Source organism: Diadema antillarum, unplaced genomic scaffold, assembly GCF_040938485.1.
Source record: "Diadema antillarum isolate AM-2024a unplaced genomic scaffold, OU_Dant_1.0 scf00000030, whole genome shotgun sequence".
Classification (NCBI taxonomy): domain Eukaryota; kingdom Metazoa; phylum Echinodermata; class Echinoidea; order Diadematoida; family Diadematidae; genus Diadema; species Diadema antillarum.
Genome location: NW_027270919.1, coordinates 1,053,128 through 1,069,005, shown reverse-complemented (window position 1 = coordinate 1,069,005; position 15,878 = coordinate 1,053,128). Strand labels below are relative to the sequence as shown.

Genomic DNA, 15,878 nt, shown 5'->3' with positions numbered 1-15,878 from the left:
AAATTTTCACATTTCTACTTAGTTTGAAAGAGTAATACCTAAGCTTTAGAATGATATACAGCTTGCTCGAATTGAAGCATCCTTACCCATTCAAAAAGTGATCAAAATAAGAGAGAGTTAGGAAGTGCAGTTTCACAGTAAAAGGAGAAATGATGATTTAAAGATTAGGATCACTCAGGCATGCTGTGGAGAAGTATCAATGAAAATCACAGTGAAAGCACCGCCTGTTCGAAAAAGTATTTTGCAGAAAAACTGCTAATATCTCGATTTTCGTTTCATTTTAAGCCATCAAATTTTGACATGTGTTAGAGAAGAGATTACTCTCCTAGGCAAGTCAAACTTTAAAAATTATAGTCAGTCAACCCAAATAACTATTTTGGTCCAATACAGAGCATCCTAGTGAGATTTTAGCCACGTGGTCACACTTGACCTTTGACACTCCATCTGTGGCTTTGACAACCATGTTGTTACATCTTTTGGTGTCTTCTTAGCATACAATGGCCATGCCGAATGCCTGCGCATCTTGCTGGAAAACGCCGAGCAAGAAGGGGCAGTGGATGTGGTGGATGACCAGGGGAGGACGCCCCTGATGGTTGCAGTTAGCAACGGGCACATCGATGCCACACTTCTCTTGCTGGACCACCGTGCTAGTCCGACAATCCAGGACGTCAACAAGAGAACAGCTCTGCACAGAGCGGTAAGGTTTATACTCTCTGCCTGGCACAACATGATCAAACACTTCTCTCGTACCTTTCAGGGATGTGAATGACAGATAACTCTGAATTGTACAGGAAAGTTTTTAGTTGAAAAGTTGGAAACTGTGAATGATTCAGGGCTAAACTCAAGCATGATATTTCGGAACAAGCATCGTTGTGAAAAAGAAAAGTGATTAATCCATTTGATCTATAAGATTTATCCTGTGATCCGTAGGAAACAAAAGGGATGATGAATGGTGTTATCCATTACTTACTGTGCATGCATTTTCTCCCTTAAAGGGATCGTATAGTCTTGGTTGAGACCTAATTTCAGGTTTCTAACATTTTTTGGTGAAATAATGAGAAACCACTTATGAAATATGAAAGAGCATGTAATTCCATGAGGAATTCAACATTTATTTGATGAAAATTGGTTTTGAAATGGCTGAGATATCCAAAACAGAGCGATTCTGATAAAGTGTGGGACCCACACTTTATTACGATCGCTTTGTTTTACTTTGTTTTTGGATGTTTCAGTCATTCCAAACCCAATTTTCATCAAATAAACTTTTAATTTCTCTTAAAATGGTATGCTCTGTACTATTTCATAAGTGTTTTCTTGGTATCTTGCAAAAACTTAAAAGCCCAGTTCTCATCTCCACCAATACTATACCATCCCTTTAATTTGCAATGTAGACCAAAGATGCCTGATTTTACACGTATACCAGTCACATAGTGTGATACACAAAAGATATTATTAAATTGTATTAAAGGTCAAGTAAGAAATATGATAGCTTGATAGCAAGTCTTTTTCTTGTTTTCCAACCCCAAGGCTGCCAATGGCCATGAAGAGTGCTGCGACGCCCTGCTAGGAGTCTGCAACACCAGCATGAGGGACGTCAACGGGCGGACAGCTCTCCACATGGCTGCTGCATGTGGCCACGAGGGTATCCTTAGCTCTTTGCTGCAGATAGAGCCCACCCAGCACCTAGACAACAGAGGTTACACACCCCTCCACTGGGCCTGCTACAATGGTAAGTGGCTCCACTGGTATAACTTGTTCTGAATTTCGCCTACAGAGGGAGACACAACTCTACATTTCCTAGGGCTTCACATGGTTTCATGCCCATGTAGACTGAAATGGACTGTCCCTATCACTTGGTCATCGTAACAAGGATATTGCAAGAAATGGGGGGGGGGGGGGGTGGTATTTAATGAGAAATGACAAAAAGAAACTAGAGTAAGACTTACTTGCTATGGTTGATGATGGTGAAATTCTCCACAAAATACTCATATACTTTGTGGAAGCACTTTTCTTAGGAGTCTTAGGAACTATTGTTATTTTTGGTACATGCATTTGTTCAGTAAGCACACATATTTGAGTGATGAAATCGTAGTTTTCTTTAAAGGCATAATTTACCATTTGCAGATGAAACAAAAACCCAGCATTAGTGCTTCAAAAAAGTTCTAAAATGTGAGTTAGGGATAGAAACAACCAATGTGAAAATTTGAACCAGTATAACCAATGTTAAGTATTGTTAAATATGCAAAATGTGAACAATAGTTATAATAGAAAATGTTTCCAGACTAAACTGACTACAGTTATGGTTTAATGAGAAAAATAGAGATATCTCCTTAAATTTTCAGCTTTATTGCAAAAAATTTATATGATAGGAAGTTCTGTGATACAACTGACCTACACAAATGCATCAAAAGTGATATCTTGGACATTTCTTAAATTACTGCTCCCAAAGGTAAACAGGACCTTTAAGGACCTATGACTTAATAAAATTAAGGACTGCAGTGAAACAAGATGGTTTATTTACCCGTGAAACACAAAAGATATTGAACCCTTCTTTTATGTCATAGAATCATTTGAAATTTAAATTTTAACATTTGCCTCTATATAAAATGATTTACTGGTGTGAGACCACTATTGATTGCATTGAGACTTTTCCTCTGATGAGTGAATGAAAGCATATTCAGGTTGATCAAATGCTTTTTTTCCCCACACTTTGTGATTGATGCACTGTTTCTGTGGTCATTCGTTGCTGTAGTTTGTGCTACATATCAAAAAATATAGTATTGAACTTTTGTATGTGTGCTGACATCAAGTTCAGCATTGATATTTGGAGCCATAAAACATTGAAATACATATTTTGTGTTATGAAAGGAGCAGTTCGATATAGAAAATATGAGTAGCTAATGAATAGTTCGTATATTTTGCAACGAGAAAGGAAAATTCAGCTCTGCTTCTCTCCTTTATATGCTCCTACATTGTAACTGTGGTCATACACATGTAGTATAATGTTGTGTGTGTAGTGTCTCAACAACTTTATGAAATATTTCAATACTGTTGGGGAAATCTGAAACCTGTAGCCACAAGAGATAGTTTGACTCTGTACACACACACACACACACACACACACACACACACACACACACACACAAATACAAATAAGTTGTAGATGCAGTAAATTCATCTTTTTTTTTGTTTTTGTTTTTTATTACCAGTAATCAATGAGACTGTGAGTTGTAAGTGATGGAATGCACAATCTTGTCTGAAGTGTGATTTTTGTTCTTGTTCTGTTTTCAGGTCACGACAACTGTGTAGAACTTCTTCTGGAGCAGGATCCCAATATGTTCTTTGAAGGGAACACCTTTTCTCCGCTACATTGTGCTGTGTGAGTAGTTTGCATACCTTCAACAAATGTGAACCTTCCTGAAATCTGTACGCTGTGTTCATCCATACACACATTGACTGTTTCTTGCGACCAATTTCTTTTGTTCCCCAAACCAAAGGCAGCTATTCTAAACTTGGTATTATTATCAATTGATACCGGAGATGTGACTATTTGATTCTGTAGTCGATGATATATGAACCGATCAGGCAATGCTGTTTGTGTCATAATGCTGAACAGGAGCATAGAATATTTGATGCACAGCACTTGAATATGATCAAGAGGGGAAAACAAGTTACTGCTGGTTTTCCTTAAAGGACAAGTTCACCTTCATAAACATAAGGATTGAGAAAATGCAACAATATTAGTAGAACACATCAGTGAAAGTTTGAGGAAAATTGGACAATCGATGCAAAAGTTATGATTTTTTTTAATTTTTGTGTTGGAACCGCTGGATGAGGAGACTACTGCAACTTGTGAGTCATATGTGTACAACAGTAAAAAGAAAATGTAAAAGAAAATTCAACATATTTTCACTTTTTTCGCATAATAAAAGAGCACTTGACTTGCCTCTTTCTAAAGGCAGGGGGAATAATATTACCCATAACATTTGTCGGTAACGAGTCAGGGGAATGTGTACTTTTTTCAAAAGATGGAATTTGTGAAATTCTCTTTATATTTTCCTTATATTGTTGTACGCATGTGACATCTAAGTTATTCATACACTGCAGTAGTCTTCTCATCCAGCGGGTACTGCACAAAAACTTCAAAAATTCATAACTTTTGAACGGATTGTCTGATTTTCCTCAAACTTTCAATGATGTGTTCTACTAATATTGCTACATTCTCTCAATCCTTATGTTTATGAAGGTGAACTTGTCCTTTAACCAATAGAATCTGGTATTTCAGTCAGACTCTGTGTACTCAAAATGGCTCGAGGTGCACTCATTATTGTGTTCAAAATGAGAATAGCACCAGATAATGCGTAATCTCTCTGTTGCTTATGTGCAATATTCAACTTAAAAGGCACCTCGGTGATGGAGATGTAGTACATCACAGAGCTCCCGCTGTTAAGCCATGATAACTGTACCCCATGTATTTATGTCTGAATTCAGTGATTGCAACAATATTCGAAGAATGTATCAGTGAAATTTGGATAAAATATGATAATCTATTCAAAAGTTATGAATTTTTAAAGTTTTTTGTGCTGCCATCGCTGTATAAGTAGATACAACAGTTTGTAATGTCATAGTAGGACAAAGATATAGAGAAAGAATACAGAGAATTAAAGATATGTATTCATTTTCTATGGAAAGTGCACATTCCTTTGACATCTTACTGACTAAGTCAAGGGAAATATTCTCCTTGCCTTCTGAAAGACTTGAATCAAGCCTCTTTCAATATACTTGAAAAATGAAAATATGTTGATATTCTTGTATGTTTTCTGTATACCAGGGAACGTTTTTCACCATTTGAAGGTATAGGCTTGTTTGCTTTGATTCATTGCTGCAGATTACGAGACAACGAGGTGTGTGCTGAGATGCTGATAGATGCCTTGGCTGATGAACTGGTCAATATACAAGATGCTAGGGGAAGGTAAAAAATATGCAACATTTCTTGAAACATCACTTGTAACATCCAAACATCCAGTGTTTCCATAAAAGTGAAATTCCTTCCTGGTATTAGGTTGCTTTTTTTATGAAAACAGAAAAATCAGACAAGAAGATGAGTGACAGTGTACACAGATCAGTATACACGGTTGTTGTATTGTGGGACAGAATAACAGATCATATCAGGGGTGCAGGTTGGATGTAAGTCAGACTGGTAGACGTAGAAATGCTCAGCTCAATTATAGCTTGGAATGTGAAGTCATATCCAGAGCTGGCAGATAGTATGACTTGACAATAGTAGCTACAAACATATATGTGTATTTGTTATTGTTTTTTTCTCAGCAAAACTCAGAAAAACTTTTTTTAATGAAGAAAAGAAAAAAGCAAAAACAATGTAAATCATTACTTTTGATTTATCAGCATAATATGTGCATATTGTATTTCCCTTTTGGGACCAGGAGGAGGTCTTTGCCTTCAAAGTATGTAATTATACTTTACGTCAGTATGTTTGTTGATCTGCAGCCCTGCAGTGTACCGGGTTTGTTGCGCAATGTGCTAACTCTCAGTCACGGATTAACATTCATGAAGCTTTAAATAAGTCCACATGTTTGTCTGTTTTAATCTGCCGATTTTAGGACACCACTCCATGTGAGCGCCCTCAATGATCAGGTTGAGTGCATGCAGCTGTTACTGAAACACGGAGGACAACCTAACATCCCGGACAAAAATGGCAAGACGTGCATCATGATAGCGGCGGAAAGCGGTTCGGCGGGAACAATTGGTGAGATTCAACAGATTTTTTTTTTTCCTCTCTCACTTTTACACGGGATGCAGTTTGGGCAATTTGTCCCAAACGTTTATTGCATAGTCTGACAAATTTTTTATACAACCAATTAAAAAGAAAGAAAAAGCGTTAAAGACATACAAATTAATGGCAAATGTCATACAATTTTTTTTTTCTTTGCTATATTAAAGAGGAGGATTTTTCGTTTCCTCTCAGTAAATCCAAGTTTTTGATGGAGACAAGAGTTTTTGTTGTTATTTTCTTAATAAGAAAGGGGATTCAGGGCCCCGTCTTATAAAGCCTTCAAATCAATCACAAGTCCTCAAATCAATCGCAACTTGCATTGAAGCTCACAAGAAACTTGTGATTGATTTCTATCACAAGTCTTTATAAGACAGGCCCCTGGTTTGTGGTATGGCAGGAGTGAACAATCTTTCTTTGGCAAAAAAAAAGAAAAAAAAAAGTTATCTTAAAAGGGGACTGCCAGGCTGAGGGAAACTTTTGTTATCTGCTTTTGCTGTAGAAATACAAGCTAATGAAATATCTGTAGCATGGCCATGATTTCTGTGAAGAGAGAAACCATGAAATTATTTCTGGAGTTTACAAAATTTATCAAGTCTTATAAGGTCTGCAACTTTTGTCTGTTTGTGCAATTTAAATAATATGCGTACACACAATGCTGATTTGATAGCAGAAATTTTGTCCCTTTGTGGAGTCGGTAGGAATTTTTTAGGTATGATATATGTTTATGAGTAGTGTATCTGTCAGAAAGATAGCAAAAACAAAGTCTATGCCTGGCCGTACCCTTTAATATGTCTCCATCTTTTTTGTAAAATACCTCCCCAACAATCCCCCACCCCCATCCCCCACCCCCCCCCCCAAAAAAAAAAAAGAATGAGAAGAAGAAGAAGAAGAAATAGAGGAAGAAGAAGAAGAAGAAGAAGAAGAAGGAGGAGAAGAAGAAGAAGAAGAAGAAGAAGAAGAAGAAGAAGAAGAAGAAGAAGAAGAAGAAGAAGAAGAAGAAGATGAAGAAGAAGAAAAATGAATAGATAAAGAAAGAATGAAAGAAATGGAATGTGATGATACTGGCAGAATATGGCTTATTACATAACTACAGATTGTATGCTTGCTTTGGTTTCATTACATAACTACGCTTGCTTTGATTTCATTCCTGTTTGAAAAAGATTTCCAAACATTTCATAACTGAGTTAACAGGTTTCATTTTGCCACATACATGGTGGGGTTCTTAGCTTCTATAGGAAATTATTCAGTATTTCCTACCTTTTGATGATTTGGCATCATTTTTTTCCATTCACTTAATTATCATTTTCCCAGCAGTTTTTGTTTCTCAACATAGTTATGATACTATTTCTTTTAAAAAGCAGTATTCCATGCGGTGTTTAAGTTAACTTTAATCATTTGAAGAAAATCAGGCAAGTATGACGATAGACTTTTTATTTTAGTATGTGGTTGTGTAAACAAACGATATAACTGATTTGCGAAAACTTTAAGAATGATGGAATTTCATAACATTATTTTGGGTTGGATTTTGATGAAAAACTTGCCCTTTCCTGTATGTCTGAGTGTACTTTTCATTGGGGCCAGCATTGAAATGGTGTGTTATTGCACTTTCAAGTTACACAGAGGACTCCCATTGTAATGAAGTCCTCGGGACCAGCAGTTTTTGTTTTTGTTTTGTTTTGTTTGTTTTTTTTGTTATATCACAATGTTGTTATAGAAGAACAAATAAAGTATGTTGAGATATATATATATGATAATTTGGGGACCTGAATCTTTACTTCATGATATCAAACTTTCAGTAAAGCCAAACATATAAAGTGTAGTATGTACAGATACATACAGATAATGATTTAGGGACCTAAATTTTTACTTCATTATATCAAAATTTATGGTAGCCAAACAAATAAAGTATGTTAAGATATATAAATAATAGTTTTGGGTCCTGAATTTTTACTTCTTTGTATCAAACTGTCATGAAAGCTGAAGAAAGAGAGTGTATAATGATATAAAGATGCTAATTTTGGGATGTGAACTTATATTCATTGTAACAAAATTTTGTTATAACCATGTTCGTTACAACGGGATTGCACTGAATGAGATTTGGGTACGGCACCACTAACCCACATATTTGCACCGTTTGGTTAGAATTACTATGCTGTCCTGAGGAGGATTGTGTTGATTTTCCCACTGGTAAGAGGATATTAAGCCCCTCCCTCCCTCAGTCACTGTGGTCTCGCTGTGTGTCCTGGGTGCTCGGGAGATCTGCTGGAATGATTTGGACTCTAAAATGACCCTCCCCACCCCCACCCCAGCAAAACCAGGAACATCGATAAGAATGAAAAACAAAACTGCAGTCTTTAGATCACAGATCTATTTTGTTGCTTTTCTGAATCAAACATGGTGATATTAAGAGTAGCAGCTGATCAGTGTGTATTTTTGAACAAAATCAGTCAAAATCCAGTGTAATGGAGAACAAAAAATAGGTCTTGTGATAAATTTGAAATTTGTCCTGTTCATGAAGGCAACAAATGAGTGCAATCAATGGGACTCAGATTTCCTTCTTCCTTTGTTAAATGCAATGATCTAAGATTTTTACCCTCTTAATGGCTCTATTTCCATTTCAAATTGAAATTACTGCCGATGAAAAGCTTAGCAGTACTTGTTTTTTATCTGTATCTGGCGTTTGAGCCTTAAAGGGGAAATCCAGTCCAAATTTGAATTAGTCCAGTAAGAAAGAGTGAAATATTACAAGTTTAATGGTAAAATTTTTATTGAAATTGGATGAAAAATAAGGAAGTTATGACATTTTGAAGTTTCGCTAATTTTTGATGAAACAGTTCTTGAACCGTCAATATGAATATGCAAGTGGTGAAAAGTGAGCATGTCATTCCCTCACAACTTGCCAGATTTGTACATAAAATTGTGAAATTTCCAGTTTTACATTCAAACGCAATTATTCCCGAGACTCAAATCCTGATATATCTAACTAATCACTATTCTGAAGTTATTTGAACAGGAATAACATCATGTGTCAGACTTCAATAACAGGAACATTAAATTTTCGTCATTTTTTTGTACACGATCGATGGAAAATTGTGAGGGTATGACATGGTCAGCTTACTCATTTGCATATTCATATCCACTGTACAAGAACTGTTTTGCAGAAATTAGCAAAATTTCAAAATGTCATAACTTCGTTATTTTTCATCCAATTTCAGTCAAATTTTTACTGTTGAACTCATAAGATTTTATTCCTTTTTATCAGACTAAATTATTTTTGGACTGGATTTCCTCTTTAATGTTCAATGAAACTTGTCATGTTTTCACATGATTTTAGATGAATTTGTGTCCCTTCTATGACCAGCATCTCCAACCCAGGGTGCAAACCTAGGGCCACAGTCTGTGAACTTTGTTTCAATGGTTCTACATTAAAGTCAGTGTGGGTTGTGGAACTGTGTGTGTAGATTTTGTTCCTCTTATTTTGATCACATTTACTCTCCTGCTAACCAAATATGATTTATTGTCTGTAGATGTCATTTAAGTTCCAAGTCAGCTTTTTAAAACTGCTCACAGCATAACCAATCTTTGTTTATTTTAAACAGCTTTAACTTTGTTTTGCTTTTATGCAATATGGACATGAGGCAAGCCAGGAATAATAGAAATGCTACTAGCTGTAGATATTTGTATCGATATTATCTCTTAATGCGAAATTTCGATACTCAATAGTATCGTAGGATTTGCCAATGTATTTGATACTTATCTTTAAGTAGCTTTGGTCTCAATATAGAATTTGTTAGCAAGTATGTCAATCCAATATTAGTCTCTTCTTTGATAAATCAACATTTTTTTTTATTTTTTTTTTTTGGTCAAAGCAAGGATCCTCTCAACTTATACAGCAGTCTTTGGAGCTTGCACATTTCAACACTGCACAATTCTTTTCCAAAGTACATGCTAACACTGCACAATTCTTTCTCTAAAGCACAAATCTTACCACTGCACAATTATTTGTTGAAGCACATCAGTATTGTCCATTTTTCTGTGCACTGTATATATACAATTGTTTTAGTATTTATTTATTTTTAACATTTGCTTGCTCTCATTTTAGTTACATGCCTCTATTTACATTTTCAATGAAACCATGTATTTCTCTGTGGCTGCTGGGTGGGCATAATCATAAACAAAAGGTTGCATGAACATTTCTAGAAGTCACATTCACTTCACAGAAGGTCTCATTAGAAGAAATGATCATTACAAACTCTTGAGGAATATGATGTGAAGCCTCATCACAAAGCTTTGTTTTTGTTAAATGCTCCTCATCTTTAAAGGGAACGCAAACCCAAAAATCAATGTGGATTGAGTGAAAGCAGCAACATTAGTAGAACACAGCAGTGAAAGCTTGAAGAAAATCGGACAAACGATGCAAAAGTTATGAATTTTTAAAGTTTTGTTGTTGGAACCGCTGGATGAGGAGACTACTAGAGGTTATGACGTATGGGTGGACAACAATACAAAGAAAATATAAAGGAAATTCAACAAAAATTCAGTTTTTCATGAAAATTACAAATTCCATTAACTTGATACTGACATAATGTTAAAGGTAGCAATTATTCCCCCTACTTTCTGAAAGCGGTTAGTCAAGTGCTCTTTCATAATGCTAGAAAAGTAAATTTTTGTTTAATTTCCTTTATATTTTCTTTGTATTGTTGTCCACTAATACGTCATAACCTTTACTAGTCTCCTTGCCCAGCGGTTCCAGTAACAAAACTTCAAAAATTCATAACTTTTGCGTCGATTGTCCGATTTCCCTCAAACTTTCACTGATGTGTTTAACCAATGTTGCTGCTTTCACTCAATCCACATTGATTTTTGGGTTTGCGTTCCCTTTAATGGCAACCTCTCCATGGACTGCATTGTGTGCTCTGAATATAAGAAAACATGAACTTCAAAGAATCAACAGAACTTTCCTCTACACATGTGCATTCTTGTTTTCTTTCTTAATTATGTATTATATGTGTATATTATTTCATTTTTTTTTCTTATAATCACTCTTGATTTATTTCTACATGTAGTTTTTACTGAATTTCGAAGTAGCTTTTCTATGCTTGTCCATGTATGCAATTTGTGTCACTATGAGATCGCATTGATTTATTGAAATGTAGGAGGTTTTTCTGTATAGCAAAGCAAGTCACATTTCTGTATTCTTATTTGCATTGCATATTATCAATTCCCATGGGGTCTTGGGAGGATTTCCTAATTTAGGAGTCTTGCGTGGCAGGAAAGCATTTGGCATTGACTCTGGAGTAGTGACTAGAATATCTTTCAGATTTATAAGTCAGTAGTGTATAACAGGTTAAACTAAACAGCCAAAGTGAAAATATTAAGATGTACAGTATATCAGTACTGTGTGAAAATAACTTTTATTTGCTGTTTATGTGTATCCTGTATATGAGCATCTATATTATTGATGTGATTGTTTTATTTTTCCAATATATATATATATCTATGTGTGTATGTATATTTATTTTGTGTATTATATTTGTAAATTTTGATTTTATTGGGTCTTCTAATTAGTGTGATAATTGTAAAACCAGAATGACAACTGTAATGAGAATTGCAGAACTACCAACTGGCAGATTTTGACAGTTTTTAACTTTATAACAAACTCAATCTACAGCAAAATGGAAAGGGTGGTGTTTGTTATCAAAACATTGTTCTTATCTTTTGGAAAGGAATTGCATACATGGGATGAAGAGGAGCACTTCACCCTCAATTTGTTCATGTCAAATCACTCAATTAGAGTCTATTCTCTATAATAAAACACATTTTGCATTTTCCTTTGGGCAAAATAATGCTGCACCATAAACAGTGGTGCATGTAGTGCTTTTTTAGAAATAATCTGTCGTATCTATCAATCAGTGCCATATACATGTATCAAAGATAGACTGATGTCGAGCATCTGTACCATGATTAGAAGCGAAGTACATCTTTGGGTGTAAATGGAGTTTCATTTCACATAAACATATTGCTACTAGATGTGTCATTTTGTTGTTGTTGTTGTTGTTGTTTTTAATGTTTACCATAATTGATGCTGACACTGTAATACTGCCCTCGTGTGTTCTGACAGAGCTGTTGGTGACGGGAGCGATAGCAGACATCACCTTGTCAGACGAAGCTGGGAACACGGCTCTTCATCTGGCCTGCCAGCAGGTAGGGTTGATAATACTGTCACCGAAAAAAAAACAACTATCATGGAAAAAGTGAGAGAGTTTCAGTCACAATTTGTCATGTTTTCATAGTTTAGGTTTCATCCCCAAACTGGTTTCTTGCCTTTCATGATGTAGATGTTGCAAAAAGGAAGTTCTATAAACAAGCTGATTGTATAGTGATGACAAGTTAAGTCTTATTGTTGGTTGGTCACATGATGTTGGAAACACAAAATGATGCTTTGAAAGTCTTGAGGATGATGATTCCTGTTAGTGTACTCTACACAAAAGTTTCCATGTGGGACTATGTTGTCAATCAGTGAACCATGTGACTTTATGAGCTGCACACAGAAACTTTCGTTTTCTTTCTGTTATTTTTTTCCAGCTTATTTACACTTTTCAGCACTCCTCTGTTTCATAATGATACATAGAATATCTGAATCATCTAGCCTGAAAACAAAGAGACGGTGTTATACTAGGATTTTTGTCTTTTTCTGTGTAGGAGTGTGTATTTATGTTTCGCCGTACCTGACCACTTTCTTGCAATATTCCAATGTGCATGCAATATGTGAATGCAATGTGTGATTTCTTGTACTATTATCTGTCTTGTCGTTCTGTTGTATTTTCGCCCGGACAGAAACATGAAGGCTGTGCCCTGATGGTCTTGGAGAAGATTGAAGACGTCCGAGTACTGGACACACCAAATGCCAAAGGAGAGACGTGAGTTGACCCTCATTATCTTTTATGGCGTAGGTTTGACTGACCGTCTGTTGCTGCACTTAGAGTTAACTTATCCAGAGTTTCTTCCCATGGAATGCAAGGTTTTTCTTCATAGGGTCATATATCCATTTTGCAAATGTCGCAAAATTTTGCATGGTTGAAAAATAATGTCTGCCAACATCGTATATGAAATGATTTGGTAATATTCCTCAGTGTTTTGTAAAGAGAATGAAAAAACTAATCCCATGACACTTGATGATTATTATAATATTTTAAATTTACAAAGCACATAATGACCATTATTATTTTCTATGCGCTTGACACATACGCTCTCCTTTCATAGTGAGAATGGCAGCTAGAATATTTTAGGGTCCGAATAGATTCACTAGAAATCTATAGTATAGATATTTGTTCCCCCTTCATCTTGGAGTGCATTCGAGCGCTCTAAAGCGAACTGAACCAAAGCGTACCGTACCCAACTGTGCCAGATTTGAAGCGTTCGAGCGCTCTGTAGAGAAAGCGTACCTCACGAGTTATATTTAGAAAAGGTCACGGATTTTTGTAGCAAGAATGTCATCCACCTGGCGCTTGAACTACTTACAGCTGCCCCGAACAAAGAAAATGATGTCTTTGCATTGTGATGTATGGGCATGATACGCGCATGCTTTACAGCGAACTTTTGGTACGCTTTTGGTACACTTTTGGAGCACATCGGGAAGTGGTCCACTTTTGGCTCGGTACAGTACGGTACGGTACACTTCAGGAGCGTGCGAGCGCTCCTCTAGCGTGGGTACGGTGCGGTACAGTTCGCTTTAGGAGAGTGCTCGAATGCACCCATAGAAAAGTGTCCAGTTTTTATCATTCTAAGGAAAGGTCAAAATTACCTACACCTCTGCAATAAACCACCTTCTGAAAAGAATGCTGTAAAGAATTTTCAGGTTAGCAAAAGGGACACCCTAACTTTAGCTGAAAAAAATGAACAAAATTTACCAAACCACAAAATATTCAAGCACATTGTACCAAACAGAATAATCTTAGACTATCAGGTGTATTGATAGTAAGCAAATAATCAACGTTGGTGAAGGTGATGGGACAAACTATCACTTCCGAGGCGATCTGGATGTAGCTATCTTTCCGAAGCGCAGATGAGGAAAGATAGCGTACACATTTAGATCGCCGAGGAAGTGATAGTTTGTCTCATTGCCTGAAACTAAAAGTTGATTATTTGCTTTATATTCCACATCTAGGGTCCTAGAAATTTCCATTTTATTCCACATCTGAAGCTGTTTTAGCTGTCTTTAGGTATCCTTAGGGCTTAGGCTACGTGTGCGCGTAGATGACAAAACAATGAATTTGCTGCGCGCACCGCACGGCACCAAAGTGAAAGTGCGTTGCACTGTGTACTATCAAGTGACCTAGGTCACATGATAGTCCACAGTGCAACGCACTTTTATTTCGTGCGTACTCATCTTGCGTTAGGACTGTGTGGACTGTGTGGAGATCAGCGAAACAAAAGATACTATCAACATAGAGTGTAACAAACTTTTCTTCTCAGGTGATGTGATGAGCAAAACTACGCTTTATCACGTGATCAGCTCTTGACCAATCCTATAGCAAGATTCTTAGTATGTGGAATATGATATAATATTTTGATACAGTATAGATATAATATTAGGATTAAGATTCAACGATATGATCCCAGGATGAATCTGAAATGTATCTTCATATGTTTTGCATTGAAAGTGGTTGATTTTCTTCTCTGCCCACAATCCAGATCTCTGCACGTGGCAGCATCTCGGGGTCTAGTGACAGTGGTCCAGGACCTCATAGCAAGGGGAGCTAGTCTTCTTGCCGTAGATAATAAAGGTGAGGCTTCTGTCCATGCTTATTAGCAATTCCAGTGGCAGTTCTTGCAGTTTCTTGTGACAGAACTTTGTAAGACCTGGATCATTTTCACGGCTGAAATATCCATGAGCCTGCCAGGGATGTCAAAGGCTTTCTGCAGTTTGTTTGTTTGTTTGTTTGTGTGTGTGTGTGTGTGTGTGTGTGTGTGTGTGTGTGTGTGTGTGTGTGTGTGTGTGTGTGCATGCATGCTAGGATTTTTCTGTTTGAGAGATGTTATCTGCAAGTGCAATCTGCAAACTAATTGGCTGATTATTTATATTTTGAGTGGTCATAAGTGATGAAATCTTTTTGAGTGTGGATCTGTGATACTGAACAATAATCAAGCTACATCACTACCAAACAGAATTGACAAGAAGTAACTTTGTTTCTAGGCCGCCATGTGCATGATCTCTCCTCTTTGGAAACTTTTGCATCCATGTGCACTGTAGATGTCCTCAGATCAATTCATGAATACACAAATTTGCATGTGTACATATTCATGACACCCACCCCCTTCTCTCCCTGAACAGGGTACACGCCTGCCTTGAGCTGCGCCTCTTCGGACAAAGTGGCCGACTGTCTGGCCCTCATCCTGGCCCACATGATGCCCTTCTCGCCCAGCAACAACACCACTGCCAACTCCTCCCGCATCGCCCTGGCCCTTTCGGGGGAGCTGGGCCGCACCCGCCCCTCCACCAGCCTGGACTTCAACGACGGCAACCGGAGTCGGACGGAGAGCAACGCAGACACGTCTGACTCGGAGACCTATTGACAATTGAGCTGAGGGGGATAGCATCCATTTATTAATTTTTTCAAGTTTTTATTCATTCTTGAATACTTTTTTTGTTGTTTTCTGGTTATCCCCACCTCACTGTCTTTACTTAGTTAATTTTTCATTTGTGACTTTGTAGTTTTGGGGTTTCTTTGCAGGTACAGGTGGTGGTATGTAGTGTAGTTTGTATACCCTCCACCTTTTCACTCTCTCCAATGCTCGCATACACCAAATAATTCTTGTGCTTTTCCTCAGGAGCCGTATAGGTTAACAGTTTGTCTTGCACGTGTGTGTTTCTTTAGGAGGGAATTTGTCAGATTTCTGAACGTGCATATTTTCATCGCACTTGTGTGTGTCTGATTGAGATTAAACTGTCTCCTTCTGTCGCAGTAGAAGTGAAGGAGACCCTCACATGATCTTTAATAAATCTAATATAGATTCTCATGGCTTCTGCTATTCTCTTATAAGGCTGATTTAGTTTGAGTTTTTATGATGGGAGGATAGGCTG

General features: G+C 36.9%; 1 protein-coding gene across 1 annotated transcript in view; it reads left to right on the top strand.

Moving 5' to 3' along the window:
• Nucleotides 1-15,878, top strand: part of LOC139740930 (uncharacterized) — a 76,364-nt gene extending 60,486 nt beyond the window's left edge. Inside the window, exons 18-26 of the mRNA XM_071651519.1 lie at nucleotides 492-697; nucleotides 1,528-1,729; nucleotides 3,292-3,379; nucleotides 4,889-4,972; nucleotides 5,622-5,767; nucleotides 11,916-11,998; nucleotides 12,632-12,714; nucleotides 14,489-14,580; nucleotides 15,129-15,878. Coding sequence (XP_071507620.1) covers nucleotides 492-697; nucleotides 1,528-1,729; nucleotides 3,292-3,379; nucleotides 4,889-4,972; nucleotides 5,622-5,767; nucleotides 11,916-11,998; nucleotides 12,632-12,714; nucleotides 14,489-14,580; nucleotides 15,129-15,370 — 1,226 coding nt within the window. The 3' untranslated portion in view covers nucleotides 15,371-15,878. The remainder of the gene's footprint in view (nucleotides 1-491; nucleotides 698-1,527; nucleotides 1,730-3,291; nucleotides 3,380-4,888; nucleotides 4,973-5,621; nucleotides 5,768-11,915; nucleotides 11,999-12,631; nucleotides 12,715-14,488; nucleotides 14,581-15,128) is intronic.